The following is a 26476-nucleotide window of genomic DNA, read 5'->3' as shown; positions in this document are numbered from 1 at the left end:
TTATTTAGTGTTTGTAAATAATATATCTATTGCTATTTCTTCAATTTCCTTGCTGGGTATAGTGAGACTAATTAACTAACCTGACCCAAGTTTTTCAAAACCTTTATTACTTATGGATTTAGCATTTTATTCTTATAATTCCGATTTTAACGATGTGGATTACTGTAGTTGATGTGGTTGGTGCATCAAGGATCTGGACCCTGAGCTCCCAACATCTGATCTGATAGCAAGCAGATATGTGTTTCTGGGAGGAGAGTATTAAGAGCAACTGAAATTTATCTGGTTGACTGGTTAATGAGCAGGCTATAATGGGCAGTGGTGGACTGAGTCAATCCACATTTTTCAACTGAATTTGTTTTATAAATACTTTCCACTATTGAGTTTCTAAACTCATGTTGTGAAGTGCTCCCTCTCAGGGAAACAGGTACTGCATACACACTGCAGTGATGACGACAGCAGAAAAGGGTTTTTTATGGACCTGTGGTCACCTAACCGTAGGTGGTGCAGCTCATACAGGTGAGTAATGGGAAGATGAGAACTTGATCATATTCCTGCTTGTCCCTAACCTACCACCACACACAGTGTGTTTCCTCTCAGTGTATTCATGATCAATAACTGCTTTTTCCAGAGATACCACAGAAGTGAGAAGTGTAAGAGTGAAAATGAAAACCATTCCCAGTAAATGTAATGCCAGCAGCGAGTCGAGAACATTGCATGAGTGTCATTCAGACTTACCTCCATGAACCATGGAGATTGCCTTCTGGTGACTTAGTTGGTTAACTTACCTTAATGTACCATGTTAACAAAGCTGCAACATTTATAGACGGAGCATGTGATTAAGCTTTTGTAATCAGCATTATTTCAGCCATAAACAGCAAAGAGCAGAAGCCAAAGCGATAAGTAACCCATCTTAAGAATGTGAGACGGTATGTGCAATCTGCCTCTATTGGTTAGAGTTATTGGCCACGTCAGGGCACTTTCTTACATCCTCCTAAGTGGTGCAAGTATCTTTAGTTTCTTGTCACCTCCTTCCACCTCCCCACCACCCCTATGTGAATTTGACTGCATGACAGCAGCCAACAGTGACTACCCCCGCCTTTACTTGTCAAATACATACTTACCTTGCCCAAGTTTAACTACCAGCCACTGGAAGTAAGGGGATTGTCAATGACATAAATAAATCTGTGATGTTTCACAGTTTATTTTTTTGTTCCCCAAGCAATAAACTGACAGCTAAAACAGGACCACTGATCTGCTGGGAATATCAGTGGATCAAGAATCCTACTTTCTCCTTTTCACTTTGGCTTTCATTAATTGTGGACATTTTACCATCTACCCAAATGCACATCAAAAACATGTCTCCTACAGGAATGTTCTGGCAACTGCTCAGAAAAATGTTAAGAATTTGGAGAGGTTAGAAATAGGCATCCGTTAGTCTCGTGAGACCATGGAATTGCGCCTTGTAAGGTTTCCAGGGCGCAGGCCTGGGCAGGGTTGTATGGGAGACCAGTAGTTGCCCATGCTGGGAGAGGTTAGAGGTCTGTTGTGAATTGATATTAAAGGTGATAGGATTAAATTAAAAATGATCGGCAAAAAAAATTGTTATTTTACTTCTAGCTAACACTGAAAACTGTTCAAAATAATGAGGGTTAAACCTAGTTCCCTTTGCAAAAGAGTTAATAACTAAGGACATGCATTTTAAGATTTTCAGCAAAAGAACAAGGGGCATTTCTTTTTACATACTAGTATTAGGATGTTGTTTGCTCTTATGGAATCAACAATAGCTTTCAACAGAGAATATCTGCAAATCTATTTGTTGAGATACAGTGCGGAGGAGGACTTCCAAGCCTTCGAGCCATGCTGCTTAACAATCCTCCGGTTTAATCCTAGCCTAATCATGGAACAGTTTACAATGACCAATTAACCTATCAACCAGCACGTCTTTGGACTGTGGGAGGAAACCAGAGTAGCGAGGAGAAACGTGCGCAGTCACGGGGAGAACATACAAACTCCTTACAGGCAGTGGCGGTAATTAACGTGGGTTGCCCGTACTGTAAAGCGTTGTGCTAACCACTACACTACCGTGCCACCCCTAGAAACTATAATTAGGTTGCCGGCTATAGAAAGAATGAGCTTAAGGTGATGGGGACCCATGCCCAGCGTTGTTAATGCTAATTGTAATGTCCAGTCCTTCTCCAATGGATGGCAGCTGCCAGTCTACCTGACAATGGTAGCTTTATATCCAGCCAGAGAATACAAAGCCTGGCCACTGAGCACGAGGTTCATGAGCTGCTGCACAGTCTTAAAAGGCCACGTTCTTTGAAACTGCTAATTTAAAGCATTATTCATCAATGCTACTTGGTCAAGGTCTTTAGTGCTAGTGATTTACATTCGACTGTACAAGCACTAAAGTAGTCTGATGTTCCAATTGGGCAGCCTGTCAATAAAATAATTAGGCTGGTGCAGTGTTGATATGTTGCAAATGCATAACATTGCCTTTTCTTTTTGTTCTTCAATTCTTCATTTCTTCAGCAGTCTCTGGTCTCCCAGAGGTAATGGTCCATAGGTAATAGTGACTCTCCAGTTACTCAACCAATCTACTTACTTTACACTTGAGCCTCGAAAGCAAACATCAGGAAAGTTACAGCAGTCAATAATGTCAAGCCAGAAGCTCTCACGCTTCCTGCATTCGTGGAGCAGTGAACAGGAATAGAAACCACTACATCCTGTAACCCAAAAGACCTGGATATCAACCAACTCAACAGAGAGAGGTTCCGTAAGGAGGTTAACTGCTGCTGTTACCCACTGAAGAGGGACTGGAAACCATAAATAGCATTAACAACTCTAGGTGCAGGTGCTCTATCACAGTGCTTTAACTTTTAGCACAATAATCTGTTTGAGAATTAGATTTCAAAGTTTGAATGATCCCAAGAAAAGAAGACTGGATAAAATCTGAGACAGTTTTGCCTGTCACCACTGAATATTGGAATATACTGTATTAACATTCTGACAGAAATTCTGCCTTGACCGCATGGGACAAGAGGTGTCATACAGTACTTCATCTCCTCCTTGCAATTTCTGGACCAATCTAATTAGAAGAGGTTCTGCAGGAAAGCATGGCCTCAGACTAGGAAAAATGTGCAGTTCAGAATTAGCTGACTGAGCTGTTACAGAATAGAGGGTGGCCTAACAAAGAAGGCAGTCAGTGATTAATTTATCGAACAAGAGAGTTGGATAGTTATCTGGAGAAAGTTTTGATAGGATGCTTTATGAAAGACGATAATATTTCTCAGACACTGGGGATTTTTAAGTGGACTTAGTGTTTTCTGGTCCTGTATGGGGCTGAGTGTGTCAGTGATTTGTTTCTGTTCGGGCCATATTCTGATGAAGATGTAAGGTGCACAGCTGTTTGGTTTTGAACGGTAATCTCTTCTCTATACAAGTACTTACGTACAGATATGTGCACATACTAGCATCTTCTTTCCCCATTACACACACACCACTCCCCTCACCAACCACCACCACCATGCCACCTCCCAGCCCCCAGCTTTGCAAGCCCTTCAGCTCAAAGAGTCTGTGCTGACCAACAACCACCCAATTTACATTATTTTACACTAATCCCATATTTCATTCTCCCCAAATTCTCATCAACTCTACATTATCCTCAACTCAAGAAAATCAAGAACAACAATAAAATAATCTCAATCTATGTAAAGTACTACAGCATTTTTGGGCCAACATGGAAGACAAAGCAGCATCATTTAGCACCTACCACTATATTTCCTATTTCATCATTTAATATAATATTCATTTAAGTTTGACAATTCACTCAACAAACTAAATCTCAAGGTCCTTTAATACGGCATAATCCAGTTATACAGTTTCCTACATTCATTTCTGCATACAAAGCAGTCTTATCAAGTATAGATTATTTAGTGTAATAATGTGCGTGATAGGCCCAAGACCTTCTTTAATCACATTAAAATGCAGCAGGAACACTGTGTTATCATAGCATGTTTTAGCGTGACCCAGCAACATGCAGCGTGATTTGACATTCTCCCATCATGCACCAGGCAACAGTGTACAAGCGCCAAGGTATCATCGCCACAAGGCACAGCACATTACCAAATCGAGTGGGGAAAAACTTTGGGATGCAAAAACGGGAGACCCACAGACTAGTGCAAGTTAACTGAACTGTGCTGTGGGGTTTAGTTTTTTTTAATAAAAAGATTATTCATATGTAATGTGGGTTAAAAAAAGTAAAAAAGAAAAACACACCAACCTTCTCGTAGCTCTGAGGGATGTAGGGGGTTTGATGCGGAACACAATGACATGGGGAGAAGAGAAATAGGGGAAACACAGAGAGAGTAAAAAGGCCTCTTCAAGGCTTTTAGCTGCAATATCTACTCTCACTAACGACCTTTGACCTTTCCACCTAGACTTTCAAGAATCAATTTTTTTGTGTGACATCTCAATAGTTAGTTCTTTTGAGGGAACTGATTTTTAACTCAAACAATTCCATCGATAAATCAAATTAAAAAGTAAATAAAAACTAACACAAGACTTAGCATGTTACAACTCATAACTTAACATTTATTCCCTTCCATCTCTTTCACTTCTTCCTGTTGACTTTGGAAATCTAATGGAAAGTTCCTTGAAAATAAGATTGCCATGAGGTTTTTGTTGTTTTCCTTGTAGCTCAGCCCTTGGGCCTGCCACTTTGTAAGAAGTGAAAGAGATACGGGTTCCCATTTGCCGCGCAAGAGCAGTTGACTCCACTCTCAACCCCTGCGCCAAGCCCATCTTGAGGCTGAAGTCCTCTGGATAAGGCGCCACGACACAAACTGACCCTGTGCTTGGCGCTGGAGGAAATGAGTCTGCTCTTTCCGCATCTCAGCCACAAATCCTTTTAAACACAGTGGAACCCTGTATGTCGCAGACTTGGAGGAAAGACTCTGAGAGGGATTCAATAGTCACCCCTCTAACATTTTTATAATCAAAACTGAAAAATTCAGGAAAGAAAGTCATTTGAATTATCTTCAATACATCACCAAAGAAATTTCACTGCTCCATCCAATTGCTCTATATTTCTTTGCCAATATCATAACTTGTCTATGTGGTGCTAGTTCAAAGCAGAATTTTTCAAATGACATATTACTTTATCCTTCTTGGAAACTTCATTCATGAGCTTCGAGACCCTAGAGTTCAGATCTTCAGGAGGATAAGAGATTGTCAAGCAATCACCCCAACACTATGGTCAAATCATTGCCTTTGTAACTACTTTATCCCCTGAAGACAGAGCTCAGGCTGTTGATAGTTTGCATGCACTTGAGACAAAAAGCAATTCTAACAAAACAAATTACTTCCTTACGCCATGAGTGGTACTTTACACATAAAGTAGGCATGGACGAAAATACTTTCAACAATCTGTACTCCAGCTAATTGACAGTCTGTGGAGTAAATTCATAACTCTCAACTGGGAATTCCGTTCTGCTTGCACCACAGCCATTATGTCAATATACTGCATTGATATTTCTCCCTTGTGTTGTCATTTCATCAGTTTCAAATTATTAGTAGTTACCACGTAATGACAGCAAGGCCTAAAGTAGCGTTGTATTGTTCGAAGAATAGAGAATAGATTAAACGAATGTGGGCATGAAGGAAAACCTCAGCGATAACAAGGTCGTTACTGAAAGGGGCAGTTGGTAAGAGCAGAAGCAAGATGATCCTTTTCTCATTACAAGTGTGTAGGACTCACTGACAGTATATCAGTGTTCTCACTCCAGGGCACTGACATCCACTTTCAGAACTGTAAATCGTTACTGCGGGCAACACCGGCTGGAAATTTGCTGTAGCTCTCGCTCATTCCTTTGGCCACACTTCCACCTATTTTCCTAGAACATGCTGGCCTCCTTCCAATCTAAGTCATTTGCCATGTTTTACAGCCTTTGGAATGGGGAAGATTAAGCTGAACTGAAGTCCTTTCCATTTAAACTTCGAGAAAGAATATGGCAACAGGACAGGGGAATGCGATTAGGTGGATGTCTCTTTTATAGGAGAGTTTAACAGGGGTACAATAAGCTGAATGCCCTATGCCCTGTATAATTTCATGGTTCTACCATGCACTGTTCTTTCTCTTCCATTGACATCAAGATATTGATTTATTGATTGGTGCTGCTTTAATTTTGCCTTGTGGTCTAGACAAGTTTTATAATAACACAAAGTTGAAAAAGTTCTCAGAAAATGTATGATCTACCATAAACTAGTTTGATGCACCAGCCCCTTTAAAGCAAAATTAGGAGTCCTCTTGCGTTCAAAATGCTGTGGATTCTGGTTAATTGGGCCATCGGTTAATTGGAGCAGCCACTTATTTGGGACAACTCATAAAGAACAAAAACTAATTGAAAAACGTAGCTGGAATTCCCTTCCTTTGTTTGAGAAACTATGCTGCTTCATTGGGACAGGAGACTGCTGCCAAACAATTTCTAACTAGCATCAGTTGCATGTGCTTCAGTGGCTGTTAGACACTAAACCGTGCTTAGAGAGAGCAGTTTTTAAATAGTGTCACTTATGTGTCTCTATGTTCAAAAAGCAGTGAGTTTTGTCACTGATAGTTGACAAGAAATAAGCAGTAAGACACTTCAGAACTGTTTTGCTTACTGCAATTTCAAGCTTGGAATACCAGAGAAGCCAAGACGAAAATGAAACAATTTCACTACTTCAACAAGTTAGGAATCATGATGAATTTGAAGGTATTGAAATCATCTTGACTGTTACAATGAAAATGAAGATTTGGAAGATGAGATCATCAACAGCATTGTATGAGGGCAGTCCATTATCTCTAATAGGTACCTGCGCTAATTTTGTTCATTTAGTCAATCAAAAGAACACAGCAGTATACACCGGGTGAATTCCTTTGTCGTTAACTATTAAGAACTAACACACAGTTTTACAGTACTGTAGTAGTAGTAGTCAGGTTCTAATTTGTTCTGTGTTTCATTTAAATATATGATCTATTACTCAGTTAAATGAGGAGCTATCAGACTCCTCAATACCCAGAGCCTGGACTGACACCAACTTACTGCCCTCTACTGTGCCTATTGTCTTGCTTATTATTTATTGTAATGCCTGCACTGTTTTGTGCACTTTATGCAGTCCTGGGTAGGTCTGTAGTCTAGTGTAGTTTTATTTTTGTCTTTGTTGTTTTCATGTAGTTCAGTATAGTTTTTGTACTGTTTCATGTAGCACCATGGTCCTGAAAAACATTGTGTCGTTTTTACTATGCACTGTACCAGCAGCTATGGTCGAAATGCAATAAAAACTTGACTTGATAGTTTGTCTTTTTTATACTTTTTAACTATTTCCATGAAACTTCAGCAAGTTAAGGCAGCCACTTAATTGGGCCAAAATGTATTGGTCCTGATATGTCCCAACAACTGGAATTCACTTTGCCAGTGTTCTATTAAAATGGACCATGCCATTCTGGAACTTAGCTGGCAGAATAAGATGAATATGGATTTGTGAGTAAACCCAAATGGTTGAGAATGACTCAGCCCTTATTTCAGATGATGCTCTGCTGAGCAACAGAAATAGCCTGAAGGCATACAACCTTCATGTATTAAAATGTTACAATGTAGATTTTTGTATTGCAGTGTACCTCAAATGGAGAATGATTCTGTGTTAACCGATTCTACAAATTCGACAATTCTCCACTGCAGTGTTGTAGAATGGAAAGGGGGACAGGACCTCAATAAAACTTTATAGATAAAATGCCCTGCTTTCATCTCCAGGATTACAGTTAGGCCTGTGATGCAGAAGAATGGGAACATTAGTTCCTAACAATTGCTTAAAAATGCTAGACTCTAAGTCCCAACTCAGTTCTCACAGGACTTGAACACACAGCACAAAACTTTTCAGAATTAAGCATTGATTTGGGCAGTTCAAAAGTCGGCATGCTTTAACTGAAATCGTGCAGACTTCCACTCAGGAGTCTACTTTAATGGAAGGCCTGGACGTTCTTCAACCTGATACATCAACTGTTGTTTTTCTCTCTCCACAGAAGCTGCCTAACCTGATGAGCATTTTCTGGCTGTTTTTACAGATTTGCAGTGCGAGCAGTTTCTTGTTTTTTGAAAACCTGGGTGATTTGCTCAAATAGGATTCCATGTGGAGGAACAAAATACTTGACGGTCTCACAAGCAGATACAAATTAACAACATTGAGGCATTGTTGGGGCTGTTATTAAGGACATGAGTTGAGCACACGAGTGTTGTTCTCTTCTGTAGCAGATTTATGGATTTAGTTGGTGCGATATGGCATAGAATGTTGGAATAGTCAGTGTAGATGCTCTTCACCTTGATGAGATCCAAATCCTCTCCTGGGATGTCCAGGTTCAATCCTCGTAGCTTCAGACTGCAGCATTACCACACGAATTGGAGACAGTCAGAAATGCAGTAACAAGCTTATCAGGGAGAGAGAAGCCAAGTTGAGTCCAGATATTTCTCCACAACAAACAAGAGATGGTTACATTGAAGGGTTTCTTCATCGATCTTCTCCAGTTCATGAAAAGATGTCCCTGCACAACTTTGCGAGTTTCACTGCAGTTTCATCTGTGATTTTGTTTGTTTTGTACACCAGTTACACGACCTTGCTGCTTAAGGTGTTAATCATGTGTTGCTCCGCAATCACATAAAATACTGTGCAGAAGTCTTAGGCGCCCTAGCTATATATATGTATCCAAATGGGAATAGACTTGGTACTGTAAATACTTAAACTACAGCTTTGAAAACCATTATTAAATGGAATTGTTATAACAAGGCATTTTATGGCTACTGGGTCAAAATTCCAGGAAAGGTATTATAGTATTGTCACTATAAGTTCTGTTAAGCTTATTCTATGGTGATAGAAGTAGGCAACAATGGCCGTTCTGGTGCTTACATCTCTTATGAATGGGATGGAGCACATACAGTATATATAGCTAGTGCGCATTGACTTTTGCACAGTACTGTACATGATTCCATTATGCTACAGACAGATGCCATAAATAATTCACCTCTTACTTTTCGTCATACGTTCCCACTCTAATAACATTATTAGATGCTTTGTCTGGTTAATTGCTGGTGTAAAAGCCTCCAGAGGCTGCGCAGAAGCCAAGAGGACATATTTACCTCACATAGATTTGCCTCCATTAAGAGTTATGTCTCATGCAGGTTATTTAAAGGACTTCCTGTAACAGCAGAGGCCTCTTCTTGTTTCTGTCCAGTCCCTCACATCAAAGATGACTTAGTTTCACTCCAGTAGGAATGGAGGATGCCTATTAATGGCAACTCCTTTACTTGCATCTTCAGAAACAGCTCAATTTGTATCTTTAATATCTCTAATTTTCCCTTTCAGGGTTCTTTTGAAGTCCTTGACTCACGACTGGCCGCTAGTCGATATGCCAAGGACGCGACCTAGAAGACCAGCGCACCTTCAGGGTTCTGGGATCTTGTGGCTTGGAGGTGGGCGGGCTCGAGATCGGTGTCACTGCTGGAATTCGGTGTGTTGTGGGAGATGGAAGATCGAAAGCAGCGAGCTGGCTGCTGGCTGTGTGCCCAGAAAAGCCCAGAGACTCGAGTTCTTTTGGCACAGAGCTCAGAAGAAGCGACGCAACAGATTTTTAACATCGTAAGTCAGCGAGTTGTGTGTTATGTCTCCGCTCTTGCTGTGAAACCGGGACTCCTCTTTTTTCCCTTATTAGGAAGAAAGAGAGTGCGTGGTATGCCGAACTACTGGGTGAATGAGTAGTCGCTGGGGTACTGCAAGTCTGTGTCTTTATTGATGCTTTGCTGAAGGCTTGAGTGCTCGCTGGGGGGCGCCGATGCTTTTTTCGTTGGTGGGGGAGGGGGGATTGTTGCTTTGCTACTGCTTACGCGTGGCAGCAGGAGCTGGAGGGGCTTTGGGGTTCTGACATTGAACTGCCATTCATTCTGTGGGGCACTCCTCTGTTCTCGTGGATGTTTGCGAAGAAAATGAATTTCAGAATGTAGATGGTATACATTTCTCCGACATTAAATGCATCTTTGAAACCTTCGAAATCTTTGAAATGGTGCACAGTAGCCACCAACAACTGTCTTAACCGAGCTGGGACTAATGTTTGACCAACAGCAGGGGATTCTGAGAAGATTAGAAACCGGGCTCTGTTGGATAGACTTCATATTTACCGACCACACTCTCTAAGCATGCACCTCACTCTCTGCTCTGTCAGCCATAATGGATTGTATTTCCTCACTCTTGCTCCTGGCGATATTTTGAATGGGTCCAACAGTACAATGATGCTGCCTACCTGCCTAGGCGTCTGCAACCAGTATTTCACTGGCCGTCAAGTAAACAAAAGTCAATACCTGCTATTGAGTCCTGTTTAAAATGACAACACAAGTTGGGAAGAAATAAACGCATTTGCAGCAGATTTAACTTAACAAGGACTCATGATAAGAAAAATGTTGCAACAGACACGGTCCAGAGGCAATGACCAGAAAGTATTTGGCTCAGTGTTATTTGATGACACAACTGCCTTATTTGGTGTTAACTGAACTGGGCCAAGGTAGAACCTCTCAGAATTCCAGGGAGAGATGGTCCTCTGCTTTGTGGTGTAAGGGTAAAGGGACATTTAGAAGCTCTTTATCCATCCATGGGAAATAATAGCAGGTTTTGCCATTGACCCTTCTCAGGTTCTTAGTCCAAGTACTGGCTGTAAATGTAGATTCAGCAGTAAGCAGTTCCCAGTTGATAGTTATGCTGCCATTTCTGGAAGGGTCAGTTCAGAAAAGTGATAGCTTCCAGCACGATAGAACACTTAAAACCAATCTACACAAATTGTGAAAAATCATTCAAGCCACACTATTTAATTCTTGTCCACTCCTCCATTATCAACAATATCTGGGTCAAAGGCCAAATGATGAAAAGATATCAGAAATTATCATCTTAAAATATATGAAAATGAACAACAAACAGTTTGAAAAATCCACTGGTCTCTTCTTCCATTCCAACTGGTGAGGTTTATATTTGTCAGCCCTTGCAATTATTTTCAAAATGCCCCCCCCCCCAAGGATTTTGTGGTATACATTAAGAATTTTATGATCTTCATAGACTTCATAGTATTTAATACTAATTACTTGGGAATGTTAAATTTGGAAGTGCACCATGTTTTGCAGGCATGATCTTAATAGCGACATGATCATTGATGGCTGTGGGTAAAAGGAGTCACTATGTCCCTCTCTGCATTTTTTGGTACAATGGGAGCAGGCTGGCTATATCAAAAATGGGAAGAATTTATTCCAAACTTATGTCCACTTTATGTATTTCAATGCCCTCACAGAACAATGGTGGATGAAGCTGGAATGGACAGAGATCCAGTGAGTTTTGAAGACCTTTTAAATCCTGAACTCATACTTCAGCTGAGCTTAATGATATTCAAGCTGAATAAGCCGCTTCCCTCTCTACCTTCATCTCATAGCCTATCTTCATATAGAACAGGGGCGTATATCACTAAATTTAAATAGCCAATGAGTTTTGGTGTAACAATGTACACGAATGCTGAATACGAACTGTATTACTTGGCCTGTTTCATTTTACTCTCCCCACTTCCCTGCGGTTAACAGATGACAGCACCCCTGACTGAAACGAGCCAGAAATTCATGTCCAGCCGGTACATGCAGAGGGTCTGCATTCTGTTCCACTCATGAAGCATATTCTGAAAGTGAAGTGGAGAGGGCTGCCACTTCTGCACCACGTAACCGGACACTGATGGTTTCCGGGTGCTTGATTCCCAATCATTCTCTCATAAATTTTAACCTACTTAAGAAAACTCTGGACATTGAATGATTCATTCCAGTGAAAAGCAGAGTTTTCTGCTCAGACTATTATTTCCAATCAGGGTGACAATCTACCTGGGTCAAGGGAGAGAGTTCGGAGTTTCTGCCCTGCTGGAAGTACATGTTAATCGTATTTCCTCTGTTATGCTGCTACAGCATCATGTGCGTTTCTATCTACCCACATGTCCTGGTTAGCCTGATGAGACTTCACCAGCTTCAGCTTGGAACTGACAACTGATTCATGGACCCATTTAACTGGTGCTTCTCCACAGGCCAGGCCATGCTGGAAGCATCACAGATTTATCAGCACAGAAACATGAACCAGAGTCTGTGACAACTATCAAGCACCCATTCACACTTATATTATTCCCATTTTATTCTCTCTCTCTACCACCTACCTACACAGCAGTGGAAATTTGGGAAGTTTACAGTGGCTGATTAACCCTTCCCTCCCCCATGTGGGAGGAAACAGGAGCATCTGGAGAAAGCGTGCAGACTCCACACTGGCAGCAGCCAAGGTGTGGACTGAACCTGGGTTGCTGGAGTGGAGGGGCAGCTACACCACCGGGTTGCCCAGAGCTACCTTGAGAGTTGTAACCAAGCGTTAGATATTTTTACTGAACTACAAAACTAAGAATAATTCTCTAGAACAAATACAACTTGCCCTTCTTGCTGCAGAATTGGAAATCAGAATGGGGAGATGAGGGGGTTTTGATTGTCCACGTTTATGAGAGACACCCAGTGGGGATATACGCCCCTGCGCTGTGCAGCTTTAGAGGAATAGTCAGACACTAGATGTTGATAGACTTGGGTTCTGCTAGAGGCCAGCACCCTCTGATGAGAGAGTGCTGAGCAATCAGCCGCTCCCTACCTCTCACGTATAGATTAGCAGGAGGAGAGTACCGCACCCCAGCGTTGTTCGATGCCACACACTCGTATTTCCCTTGGTCAGTTTCTTCGCTGTTCTCGATCTGCAGAGCACCTGTCAGGAAACAAACGGCAGCAAAGGGAATTAAAACCTCAGCAATTTTCACGTACAGGTTGCAGAAATGGCTGCACTTCTCTACCGCTCGTGGCTCCCTGCCCTGCCTGGACTGCCACAATCCACGTGATAGGTTCACTCAAGAGCTGGGCACTGTCTGCTCGGAAAGTAGCTGTCGATAACTGGCTGGTGAGGAGAATGAGCTCTTTAATCCAAATACCAAGACCAATATCTTTTTTTTGCTGTAATCTTTTTCATTTTTAAATTCCAGGATATGGCCTGCCTCCCTAACCCAAGGCTGCGTGTTCCTGTCGTTAATGCCACACATCTCAACGGTGCTCATAGACAAATCAGATGCTCCACACTGACCAATCAATAAAGGGAACTAAAATCTCCTGTGGAGATCTATCAGGTTTTTGTTTAAAGAGTATCGTTTGGAAAAGACTAAGTGCATTTAATGATGATCAGCTCCAAATGATGCACAAGACCAACTTGAAACGCCCGTCAGCTGTAGTGCAACCTGTCAAGGAGACGTAGGTCTTCTTTCCCTTAGCTAGGGTGAACTCTGCTCAGCACAATGCAAGACCCCCCATTAACTAGCTCCCTTTTAATGCTGTGTGGACAGGGAATACAGGTTGTACAGTAACAAAACAAATCCTTGTGCCCACCATGTCCATGTTTACCTGCTGCCCATTAACATTAATCCCATGTGCCTTCATTAGGACTATTTTCTTCTGCATCTTGCCTAAACGATTCTTAAATTCATCTAATTCCACCATTCCCTGTGCAAAGAACTCTTCCCTCAGACCCCTTTAAAACCTGCCCTGCCAATATGGCAGCAACAAAGGATCAAGCCCTGGACCAAACCAGTTCTCAGTGGATTGGAACACCCTACCTGAAATCTCTCGGATGTTCCCTTTTCTGGTTAAACAGGGCTCCAGCCCCAAGCATTCTTCCCCCACCCCTCAAGGAACTCACCGTGATGTCCAACTCTACCAAGATAAACCCCTCCACCTTCATCACCCCCTCCCCACTTTACTGTCCCTCATTTTAATATTCCAGACCAGAAAGGCAAGACTGGATCTCCACCAATGACTGCTAAATCACATGCTGTGAACTGAATGTTGGAGTTGCAGTATGAGACCGCACCAGCAGTTTGGCCTCCTATGATTCAGCAGCCCCAGAACAGAAGCAGGGAGACCTGCTGGTTCAGCAGACCCAGGACAATAGCAGGCATCCTCCATGAGCAGTCCACTGTGCTCCCTATCTGCATGTGTGGGAAGATTTACATCGGGGAAGGGCTGGGTAAGAAGGGTGGTCAATAGCCATCACCAAGTTCACTGCCACCAGTTGAAGGTTGGCAGCCAGATAGGGAGCTCCTTCCTCTCTAAGAAGTTCTCAGTGTTATTCCTTCTGTGAGTGCATCGTGAACCCAGGGAAAAGGCTCGAACATGATACGGTTTTCTAATTCCAGACTCTCTGGCTACACCACTACTCTTACGATCTCCAGATTAAGCTCAAAATAATTCAGTGGAGGCACATATGCATCTACAACGGTACCAGAGGTCATGACGAGAGAATTCAGGAGTCAGTGAGAAGTAGGGAACCAGTTTTATCAAATCCCAGTAAATTTTGTATAGTGAAGACAACACAGAATGCTGAACCATGCTTCTGGCAGACGGAATCTTTAGTCACCGCACACACCTTCCACACCCCATCTACTGAAGCAAATCAAACACTACCCCTGGGGCATCAGTTTCCACAACTCTGTGGGGGTTATCACATGTGTGCTTTCAGATTTCCGCTTAATCCTATCCCTGCCTGAAACTTTTGAACCAGTTTGCCTTTCCACTCGGGTGACTGGGCAGCAGGGTGGACAGCTGACGGTCACTTGCTCAGGCCAAGGCCACGCTGTCTCAATGTACCATCATGAGAGCAGATGAAGGGCGGGCCCTGAGCTTTATAAATATTTTACAGGGGAGGGCACAGGGAGGCCATTTCAGACTTGCTTAGCTGTTGCAGAACTGGATAGGAGATTGATTTTACAGCCACCTTTCTTTGAAACAATACTCCAGGATACAAGGCTGGATATGCAGATATAAAGAACACAGCACAGACATTTCTAGCACTGAAGGAAGCTGCAGGACGTGGGGTAATGACACCCTGTAGAAGACTCTGCCACTTTATAGTAGAAAGAGCAAAGACCTTCAAGCACTGGATTTCATAAAAAATCATTTAAAACATACAGCATACATACAATTTCTATCTTGCTTTTTTTCGACAAGGCTGTCAGTTTCACAAATCCTTGTTGCATTGGTACTCTTAGTTTATTGCATACGAGTGCCCTAACTTGAAACAAGGCAACATGGAGACATGAAGCGTTTTCCTTGCAGCAATGGGTCATCTCTTCTTCCATGACGACCTTCCTACAATTATAATCAATATTGCCTGCCAAAAAAAAAAGTTTCTTGAGCTGGTCCTGTTGAGGCTAAGATTGCCCAGGAGGGAGCCTCAATGCCATTGTAAGGTCCTCCAAAATAAATAAAAGAGCACAGCTTAAAAAGGAAAAGGAGAGAAAAGTTTTCATTGGATTCTGATGGGTAGGGACTGACACTGAGAGACAAATATGGAGCTGTGACTGGCTTTATGACACACAAAGCTATGATATGCTTTCAGTCAAAGCATATCAAATAGAGAAATCTTGCTCGATTTAATATAAGTTTAAAAAAAAACACAAGAGACAAACGGCGACAAAATACCAGACAGAAATAAAATACAATTCTTTTGTTAAACAAAATTGAAAAGTTCTGAAAGAAAATGTAAAGGATAAGTAATTAAAACTAAAGGCAAACTAAAAAAAAGGGTGAAAGTTCACCGACTTCCATCATTCTTACCTCGTATCGGAGTACCACCTGCGAGGATAATATGAATGCAAATAAGATTAAAAAGAAGAGCCGTTAGTTGACGAAGACAGGTTGCGGGCTTTAGCAGCAGAAGCAGATTTTAGAAGATAAGTTTTCAGACGTATAAACACTTAATTCTTTTTTAAACTGCTGGTGGACCTCCAGTTAAAGGAAGACTGCCCTGTGGGGCAGGTGCCACGTTTGAGGGGAGGGGAATGCAGAGCTCCCCAGATCCAGAGCTACCAAAACTCAGAGCACAGGTGGATGTTTGCCCACGAGATATTTGTGACAAGGTATCTGTTGGCAGGGTGTCAGGCGTGACCTTACTGGCTGGAGTGGGACACTTCATCTGGTCAGTACAAGGAAGGAGACCATTCTCCTGCCACTCATTTGAAAATAAATTCTAATTCCTCTCTACTTCAAGTTTATTCAGTCCTTTTTCCTAATTCCTGACAATTCAGTGATTAGGTGCTGTCAGCTCCAGTCAGCATTATACTGGAGAAATGGATCATTTTGCCCACTGTGTCTATCCTGATCATTTAGTCCATCCATACTCATTACATTTGTCAGTATTAAGACAGCATCCTTCTATGCCTTTCCAATCTCAGTGCCTGTCTAAATACCTCTTAAACACGATTGTATCAGGCAGACTGGTCCACATATCTATCTTCACAGATCTCCTTTAGTGCCCTTTTTCTTAAACTCATGTCCTCTTATTCTTGATAACCCTACCGAAAAAGACTATCTACACCTCTCATAATCTCATGTACCTCTACCAGGTCATCCTTTATCCTCCTTTGCTTGAGGGAAAATGAACTCAGCTGGTCCGACCTCACCCCTTAACTGAAGTTCTCCAATCCAGGCAACATCCTGGTGAATCTCCTCTGTACGCTTTCCATTGCAGTCACATTTTCCCCATAGTGTGGTGGCCAAGACTGGGCAACTGTGGGTGAAAGGTGCATTCACAATGGAAACTGGTGTTGGCCACTTTCTTACTGGAACACTGTATAGCATTTGCTTATTTTTCACACTGGTTGGCATCAGTCATTCTATGATCCTAGGAACCTATGATTACAATGTGAGTGAGTGAGTGAGGTAGGGGGGAAAGGAAATTGGAGGCAGACCGGGAGCCAACCTGAGCCATTGATGGGTATTGAATTTGGCATGGGAGAGCACCATCAGAGTGTGTGTGTGTGTGTGTGTGTGTGTGTGTGTGTGTGTGTGTGTGTGTGTGTGTGTGTGTGTGTGTGTGTGTGTGTGTGTGTGTGTGTGTGTGTGTGTGTGTGTGTGTGTGATGTGTGTACATGTGTATTTATTTGAATCGATCTGTGTGTGTGTGTGTGTGATTGTATGTGCATGAATGAGTACGAGTCCATGTGTGCGTGAGATTGTATGTGCATATGAGTGAGTGTGTGTGTGTTTGAGAGATAATAAACGTGTATGCGAGCGAGCGAGAGAGAAATTGCATGTGCAATTGTGTGAGATCTGACTCCAAGCTGCCACACCCTTCTCCTCTCCACTTGGTTACAGTCTGCCGATGCAATGTTTGGTTCCTTGACTGATGGAAGGATCATTGAATGAAAGACTACGGTAAGCCAAACGTGAGAAATCTAATGCCTTCACAGTTGGAAGAGATGAAGGAACGGAACTGGTTGCGGATATATTTATCGTTTTGCAGCTTCATTTTATAAACATGCGGCCCAAAAAGTGAATCACAATTCTCACCTGATATTCCATCAGAAGGAAATCCAGTGAACTTTGTAATCAAAATTTAAAGTGTGGAAAAATTCAGTGAAGGAGCTGCAGGTGCCAATGATTTTAATTAGCTATACTTTCCAATTAAATCTGAAATTCACTGACATCAGCTTAATCTCAGCTCTTCAGATCCAAGCAGCTGATGTCACAGCTTACTCTGACCAAGGCTGAGCAATCTTGTCAAGCAGAGAAGCAACTGCAGAGCCAAGGGTGAATTAGCATCCTCTCCGTTTGATCTAACTTTGACCTCATAGGATTTGCAGCTTCCAGTCTGCATTTTCAGAGAAGCAGAATTATCCTTTGCTGTGAATGTTTAGAGATGAGGCAGAGGTTGGGTTATATCCAGAATGGTGAGTGGCTCACGTTTATCGTAGCATAACAAGCAGGTATCAGAGATGGAGAGTTGACGATTGTTGAGCACTCCTGGGACAACTAGCTATTCACAGTGCTGATCACTGCTAACACTACAACTTGGGGCCCCAGTCTTGCTTACTGACACGGTTGCCTCACCTCCACCCACATGGCCCACCATTTACTTACTTTTACCTCTTCAAACCTGCCCCAATTCTCAGCCAGAGGCTGCTGGATGCCTCTCCTCCACTGTCATCACAGACCTGGCCTTGGACACGAGCAACAACCCTAAACGTGTTTCAATGTCGGAGTCTACAGCAAACAGCACACTCATGAGCACAAAGGGAATTAACACTCACTCTGTTTTAATTCATGACAAGGAAATTTTCTTAAGCACAAGTCTGCTTTGTTGTTAGACCACAAGACCATAAGCCTTAAAAGCAGAATTAGCAAATTGATCCACCGAGTCTGACCTGCCATTCAATCATTGCCAATTCTATATTTCAACCCCATTCTTCTGCCTTCTTCACATGACATTTAACACCCCCCCCCCCCATTGCCAATCAAGAACCTGTTAATCTCTATCCTAATTGACTTGGTCTCCACAGCCCTCTGCTGCAATGAATTCCAGAGATTTACCATTCTTCTTCTTCCTCTCAGTTTTAAAGGGACATTACTTTATCCTGAGGTTGTGCCTTCAGATCTTAGACCTTCCTGCAAATAGAAATGTTCTCTCCATGTCCATTCTATCTCAGCTTTTCAGTATTCAGTACGTTTCGATGAGACTTCCCCTCATCTTTCTGAACTTGTTCAAGGACTGGCCACAAGAGGGTGCCTTAGTGCATGCCAGCACCCTGGAGGAAGCGTTCACACCGAGAGGACCTTTTCTCTTTTCACCACTGAATTGACATCTTTGATCAGATGCTGCAGCCTGTGATGGGTCTCAGATTTTAACTCAGAACTCAATGCTGGCCTGTTCCCATTTGCTGCTGGTCTTACAGTCAATAACTGACCAGGTGGAGACTGACCTCCAGGGCACACATGAACAATCTTGAGAAAACCCCACAGGGGTTCTTCAAATGGCCAAGTGGTTAAGGCTTTGGGCAGGTGATCTGAAGGTCATTAGTTTGAGTCTCAGCCGAAGCAAGGCGCTTAACCACACACTGCTCCTGCACGTTTATAGCCCAATGGCGATGGTTGGTGCAGTATAAAGGAAAAAAAACGGTAGCTATTAAAATGCTGGAGATAAGGCGAGGAACAGGGATTCCTGCACTAAGAATCATCTAATTGAGTATAATGTTGCTACTTCCAATATATTGGGGAGTTGGTTTTAAGGGACTGACATAATTGTGTGTCCAGTGAGGAGGGAAGGTAATGTGCAAGGGACTGCTGGTCTTCGCTGACCAGTGGAAAGGGAGGATGAATCACTGAGCAATTACCTACATTGGATGATGACTGAGGAGGGTTGGTAATGCACCACAAGCTTGATTACGCTTGGGGATCAAACGGGAGGAGGCAGTGTTTAGAGTGATTGGACAACGTTGGACACAGGTCACATGAAGACACCTGAAGAATTGGAAACCGCCTTCTTTGGGATGGACAATCTCCAGGTTTCAGGTTGGCTTTGAATTCTCAGACATTTCATTTTTTTGTTGGGAGGCTCTACCACATGAACAGTGGAATTGTTCATTACTCAAACTCATGATACAATCCCATTTCCTGTGCTTGGGATTACATTACTACATGTAAGGGTTTTGCTTATAAAACTTAGTTTAAAAAAGCCACTAAACTTATAGTTGTCCGTTTCATGAAATTTGCTGTAATCCTGGACAAGGGTGAGATGAGTAAACAAGGCCCAGACCATCTCAGATCACCATGCCACAATGCATAGCGCGTGCTTCACAATTTTCAAGGCTGTTGGGACAAAGCTGGGGGGTGGGGTGGGGTGAAGAGACAGCTTTCCCAAAAAGCCACACGATCTGGATGTAAAATAGGCAGAGAAACAGGACATTCCCTCACACAAGTTCAAATTCCATGGAACATCTCGACGTAGACTCAAATGATCTAACCAAGGCACAAGGTTGCCCCTCAACATCAACACTTGTGGTACCGGAGAAGCTTCCACCACCTGGCTCACAATGAACACTGGCTGAGGACGATATGCCCTGCCCCTTCCACTCACCCCAATACTATCCCACAGATACCATGGCAACCAATTCGATAGGCAAATCCAATGTTGCTCTGATTGGATATTTAAAGCATTGTGAGAAGTCAGGTCTTTTGACTCCTCCTAGAGTCTGGCACAATCTTCCTTTAAAAGGTGGCAGGTACTAGCAAAGGGGCACAATTTCAGGCAACATTTTACCACATTCTTAAAATCCGGCACATCCAAATGCTTGTGCTCTTGGATAAAGGGCTCAAACAGGTCACAGGAATTGATCATCAGCAGCCATTTTGGAAGGGAGGTGAATCTCTGCCCGTACACTCTGGGAAGTTCTGTAGAACAAGCACTCCCTCTCTGTTAGCTGGGATGGCAAGAATCTGTTCTCCAAGTGCAAGGTTATTACGACTGCCTGATGGACTATATAGGTGGAAAGGCTTCCTGACCCAAGTCACAGTGCAACAGAGGGCAGCAGAATGGCGCAGCTAGTAAAGCCATTGCCTCACTGTGTCCAGAACCTGGTTCAAGCCTGGCATTGGGCACTGTTTGCGTGGAATTTGCATGTTCTCCCTCTGAAATCCTTGGGTTTCCTCTTCATGCTCCAGTTTCCTCCCACATCCCTAAGATGTGCAGATCAGTAGGTTAATTAGCCACTTTGTATAGGGTGATGGTAGAATCTAGGGGGATGGAGCTCATAAGAAAGTAAGGAGATTAAAAAATGAGATTGGCATAAATGGATGGATGGGAGTCAGTGCAGACCCAGTGGGACCAAGGGCCTCTTTCTAATCTATAGGTATCTCTGTGACTCTAGTGCACTCTACCAAGAAATAGTGGCCTCTGGAGTCCTGAGTTTTGGATGGTAACACACAACTGCTTTGTAATTTATACGATGCATCTTCCCTAGGAAGTGAGCTGTTCCTGTCTTAGGTACATTAAGCTGTAGGTGGATGGCAGTCTGAAGACTGCTTTGAGTGAGGGCTGTTGCTGGGATATCCAGCGTTGTCTGAGGCCCAGTGCACTACTGATGAGAATGAGCTATCATAAGCCTTGAGATACATTGCAAAGAAACCAGGTTAAGTCCAGTGCCAGGTGGTAGAGAAAAGACTGGGGTGGGGAGGTTTTTGGGGTTGGGAGAGATAGCTCTTCAGTTGATCAGGAGAGTGGGGGTTGAGATAAGCGTGGAGCATCATGGTGGGATCAGACCTTACTTTGGTAGAAAGTTAGGAACAGGAAGTTGGTTAGAAGGTTGTTAGGATGGGCAGCTCAGGAGCTGGGGGAGTATTTTCAGGTGAGTGGCAGCTGAATGGGAGGGTGAGAAAGGGTCACGAGGTGGGGGCATTGAGGACACAAAGATGAGAGCTGGCATCTGCCCTGTTGCTAATACTGAAGCTACATTAAGGCTATAAGTGCCAATGACAGTGCGAGTGGCCTAGGGATGGCTGGTACCATGGACACATCGACGTGTGCTTTGTGCACCGTTAGGCACAGACACATACCTGGGATCTGCCATGAGTTAGACCATTGGATGTGCAGACAAATTGAAAGGATATTGTGTAAAACTTGTCAGACGTGCCCACATTTCCTCAAAGTTTCACATTTCACTGCATTAAGCACTAAAGTGCAGCACACTCCAACTGAATTTTTAAATGGGGAATTCTATTTTAACTAAAAGATATATCCGGCTTCTCAAATGGAATGTATTCACTGTCTGTAATGACATCTTGTATCAAATGTCTCTGTTCTCAATTTGGCCAGCTAATAACTGACTCCTTACAGAGGAGGGTGTTAGCACATGGAAAGTCACTTTCCAGGTTTTCAGGATCTACTCCAGGTTAGGTGAAGCACAGCTCCCTCCCCACAATGTGGGTTGGCCCCAAGCCCAGATAAATGTCCCCTGTTCTGCCAAGGTGTCACATTGACTAATTTTCTGGTGCTCTGGAGAAGTTGCCTCCATGCGGGGGTGAGGCAATGGACACACTTTGTCCTGCAGCTGATGCCTCACCTATCGATTACTGACAGATCATTCTGGTGGGCAAAAGAAATTCACTGGATTGCTGTGGAAGTCATCCAATGAAGCAAGATGTTAATTCTACTGGCACCAGATCTCCTCACTTCCCACTGAGGTTCCAGGACAGAGAGACAAAGTGGCTCCCCGTTCTCTATCCACCTCATCCTATTTTACCCATGTATTCCCTAACTCAAGGCAACAAAGCTCCAGTACTTTGTAACGACCTTCTCGAATGAGTCTGTTCACCACAGGCAGGGTATTGGAGAAGTTTGTTATTGGGTGGTGCAGTGAGTAGGGCCGCTGCTTTACTGTACCAGACACCCAGGTTTAATCCTGACCTTAGGCATGTTCTCTATGGAGTTTGCAAGTTCTCATTGTCACCATGTGGGGTTCGCCTATATCTCGGTGTTCCCCTCTCCTTCCCTCAATCAGCTGCATACTGCAGTCAAAAGACTCAAAGAGAGAGAAAATGAGTTGTTGAAGGAATCCGGGCAAAGAAGGACTGAGGGAATGGGGCAGGCGGGGGGGGGGGGGGGCTAGCATAGACCTCAATGGGCTGAATTGCTGCCTCTGTGTTGTACTGTGAGTTAAATATGGTCTGAAAGACTCAATGACTCCCTGGAAAAAACTCCAGGGTTTCAGCCTGAAATATTATGTTTATTCCCCTCCACAGATGCTGCCTGACTTGCTGAGTTCCTCCAGCATTTTGTATGTATTGATCAAGATTTCCATCATCTGCAGAATCTCTCGTGTCAGTGTAGCAGTTTGCTCTTTACAGCCCACTGCTGGCAAATTGTGGGACAGTTTTGTGCTCGTAGGAATGTGATACAGGAATTTTGGGTCAATGTCAGGTTACCCTAAGCAGTGGTCAATAGAAGTCTTTGATCAGCTGTGGGGAAGAGCACTAGCAGCCTGGCCAAACTGGACACCACTCACAGTGAAACAGTCAATCACAATGCTATATTCTACACTGACATCACTTCCTGTCAGCTCGAGGAAAGAAACACAACACCCAACTTCCACATCAAAGTAAAATAAAAGAAAATACAATATATAGATAAAGGGAAACCATCCCTCTCCAAACGTGTCGGATTTAGATTCATTACCAGAATGTGCCAAACTGCAGCCTGAAACTGTGTTTCTGAAGGGAGTGGGGTGTTAATCTGTTAGGGTTATTAGGTACAGTTAATATAGCAGATAGTTAGCTATTAAGAAGCACCTACATGTGATGGTGTTGGCACCAGGAGCTGAGATTAATTAAAGGAGAGGAGAAGGGTGGGAAGGGAGAGCAGTCAGAATATATTTTTATTAGTGTTCCATGGTTTATGATTTAATAGAAGCTTTGGATACTGGAAGGAGTTTCACATCCAATGCAACAAGCAGGTCCTGAACTGGAGCTCCTGCTGGCCGGTGTCTCTGACTCCAGGATCAACCAGTCCTACGCGTTTCTTTGTGAAGTAACGCTGAACATTTCCGAGCCCTCAGCTCCTACAGTTTGCACTAAAGCTTCCAGCCACCTGCCCCTCATGATGACCTCCAGAGCAAGCGCCAGGTGTTCGCAGCAGCAGGGGAGAGGAGGGAGGGGCGGTGCAGAGAGAGGGGAACAGAAGGGAGATTGCGTGGGCTGAGGACGTGGAGCGAATGAATGAAGGGAAACAGCCCGTAAAATAAGCACTCTGGGAAATGGAAGGAGGTGAGACTGAGGGATGGGGAGTTGGAAAACTAAGTCCCACTCATATCAGTAGATGTGATAAGGCCATATCATTTAAGCCTAATTAGTTCAAACAGGAGCCTCCTCAGTGAAGAGCTCCCAGTTGGAATTGTTCTGTTTACCAGCAGGGGCCTGGTGACAGAAGTAAACCAACCACTGTGCTAATAAGTCAGCCGCTTGCATTACATTCGACATTTGCAGGCCTCCCTGAGGAACCAGCTTTTGATCCACTGGGGACTGGAATACCTTAAATGATTTTCTTTCCTCTCAATATTAGGGAAAAGCCCGGAGGTGACGCAAACCCACTAGTGTTTTTGGGGAGGCTGTGAAGGTTGATACATGCAAAGAGGGCCAGGACAGAGTGAGATGGAACCAGTGCCAAGAACATCTTGTTTTAAAGAAACCACACTCCTAATGTTACTTTACAGGTACATTTAAAACTTACCTACCTGAATATACACACTGGTGCTGCACTTAATATTCCAGGCGCGAGAACGAGAATGAATCAGCAACAAATTGAATCATTATAGAGTTATATACAGGGGGAGGGGTGTAAGTGACTGTGCTGGGACCCTTCTCTTCACCAGAGCCATCGCACATGTCTTTCTGTGGAAAGGCTGGTGGGGTTCAACACTGCGATGTTGGGCTCAGTGCTGCACCCTGCTGGATGCAGTGAGTATTTGCCATTGCTGGGCATTGGCAATGCCTGACCCATAAATGGACGCCCGTCCCACTGCACACCTACCCATCTCCCTCTTCTCCACCTGATGGATGTGACTGGTATTACAGTCTCCCCCTTCTGTGCTCTCCACCAAGATCACTCAATTCATCCTGCTTTGTGTCCCACCTCCCACAGTAACCACAGCTCCAGCCCACTCAACAGCCGGGCAGCCTCTCTGTACTAAGCTGTGCACAATAATGCATAGACAAGCAGGAGGCAGGGGGCAGGGGAGGAGTCACGCTGGTTTCCTGGTACAGCAATGTGCAGGCCAGGCAACTGTTCTTTACTGGGGTGAGGTGCCCGTCAGCATTTGGACCAAGCCCTTTGTACAAAAGTAATCTCTGCAGGCACCAGCCGAAAGAAAATAGTGGATGGAGCTGAGTGAATAATATCACAGCACTGTCAGTAGTAGGAGAACTGTGACTGATAACTGGGTCCTCAAAGAGTTTCCAGTCATTTGTTAGAGTGTCATATGTCAGTGGATCAATACTGGAGATTCCATTACAGCATTTCCTATAGGTGACTGCAGGACCCTCAATAACACTGGGCTGTGGGATGGTTTAGCCTGGCCAACCTCAATGAGGAGAGAAATGTGAGGTGTGTACACTGCCACACTGCTAGCACTTACCAGGAGCAGCTTTCTGAATCTGGCTCTGAATTGGCTAGGTCTGTACTGCGCAGGGCCTTCCCACTGGGAACAACTACTCCAGCCAGCAGGAAGGCTTTGACAGCTTTGCTGAACCACTTCTCTGGCTCCTCAGCTATCAAAGGCATCACTGAGCTGGGTGAGTTTGTCAATAACTCTGGCTCTCGTAAATGTCAGAGAAAAATATTTGCCACCAAGGAAATCAACAACGAAAAATTAATTTAAAAAATGAATCAAGCTGTTAGTAAATTAAAACGATAACAAAAACGTTGGCTTTAAAAAGATTTAAAAAGTAAAAAGACTGGTAATAATTGAAAGCGAAATTGACTTGTTAGCAGTTTGTTAACACAATCAATACAAAACAAATATCAATAATGTGAAACTTACCGGTGTCCCCCACAGCCATTCCTCATCAATTAATTGGATGTAGTCACTGAACCGGAGTCAAATCTAACATGGCATTGGTTAGGTGACCAGCCTTCCCAGTATAACTACCGGGGATGGCAGGAAAATGTCTCTCTGCATTAAACTCCACAAGGAGTCCAACATCAGAGATCTGCCAGACCCTCTCAGGAACCTTGGGATGTTACCATGAGTGGCCCTCAGAGCTGTTTTAAATATGCAGTCATCCTTCCAGCAAACAGAATTGTGCGCTGCTGCCCTCTGGGAATGCTGATTTTTACAGTACAGTGCTTGATGCATGCACTGATTCTAATCTATTATGGTTAATAAACATATTGATGATTAGATTCATGATATAAATGCTTACAATGCTAACTGATGCATGATTAATGGAAACAACAAAACATAGCGTCTTTCTGATAAATATCTAACATCTCCACCTCACTGTATTACGTTGCAATAGAGGCAACAATTCAAAAATACTTCAGTGGCTGTAAAGTGTACTGAAGCAGTCTGTAGTGATATCATGATGCAGCTCATAAGTTAAGGCAGTGAAGATTCAATGGACTTTTAATTCCCAGGAATCATTTCTATTGCTGCCGTATATTAGAGAAGCTATTGTTTCTACTTAGGAATGTCTTGATCTACCTCCATCAGTTTAGCACTCTACACACCTTCAAATTAACTCTGTCTTCTCCCAATGGCAGGGCTCAATTGCAAGTCTTCAGAATGGCATTTGATACTTTCACAGTAGGCCAAAGCCTACAATCCCTAATCAATCATCAGTTGTGGAGAACAATCTAAAGAACATAGGTTCAAGTTTCATCAGGTTATCTTGCATGGGGGAACTGGCCAAGTGATACACTAACATAGGAGGAGGAAACAGAACCTGCCTGGTGCCTTGTGCCTGGATGGTCCCTAATAACGGTCAGGAATGGGACTTTGATACCATTTTCCCTTCCATGGCCCGGGGTTATGAGGGCC

General features: G+C 43.4%; 1 protein-coding gene across 21 annotated transcripts in view; it reads right to left on the bottom strand.

Annotated features, from left to right (window-relative positions):
- Window positions 1-26476, bottom strand: part of LOC140739994 (receptor-type tyrosine-protein phosphatase S-like) — a 469315-nt gene that overhangs the window by 182739 nt on the left and 260100 nt on the right. For 11 of the 21 annotated variants that reach the window (XM_073068750.1, XM_073068751.1, XM_073068752.1 and 8 more), the window contains exon 6: window positions 12724-12834. In XM_073068750.1, coding sequence (XP_072924851.1) covers window positions 12724-12834 — 111 coding nt within the window. Of the gene's footprint in view, window positions 1-4282; window positions 4295-12723; window positions 12835-15728; window positions 15747-26476 lie in introns of all 21 variants that reach the window. The other 10 variants (XM_073068749.1, XM_073068746.1, XM_073068755.1 and 7 more) reach the window with 2 other exon arrangements.

The sequence above is a fragment of the Hemitrygon akajei genome, chromosome 16 (assembly GCF_048418815.1).
Source record: "Hemitrygon akajei chromosome 16, sHemAka1.3, whole genome shotgun sequence".
Classification (NCBI taxonomy): Eukaryota; Metazoa; Chordata; class Chondrichthyes; order Myliobatiformes; family Dasyatidae; genus Hemitrygon; species Hemitrygon akajei.
The sequence above is the reverse complement of the archived record's forward strand: the minus strand, read 5'-3'. Positions and strand labels throughout refer to the sequence as shown.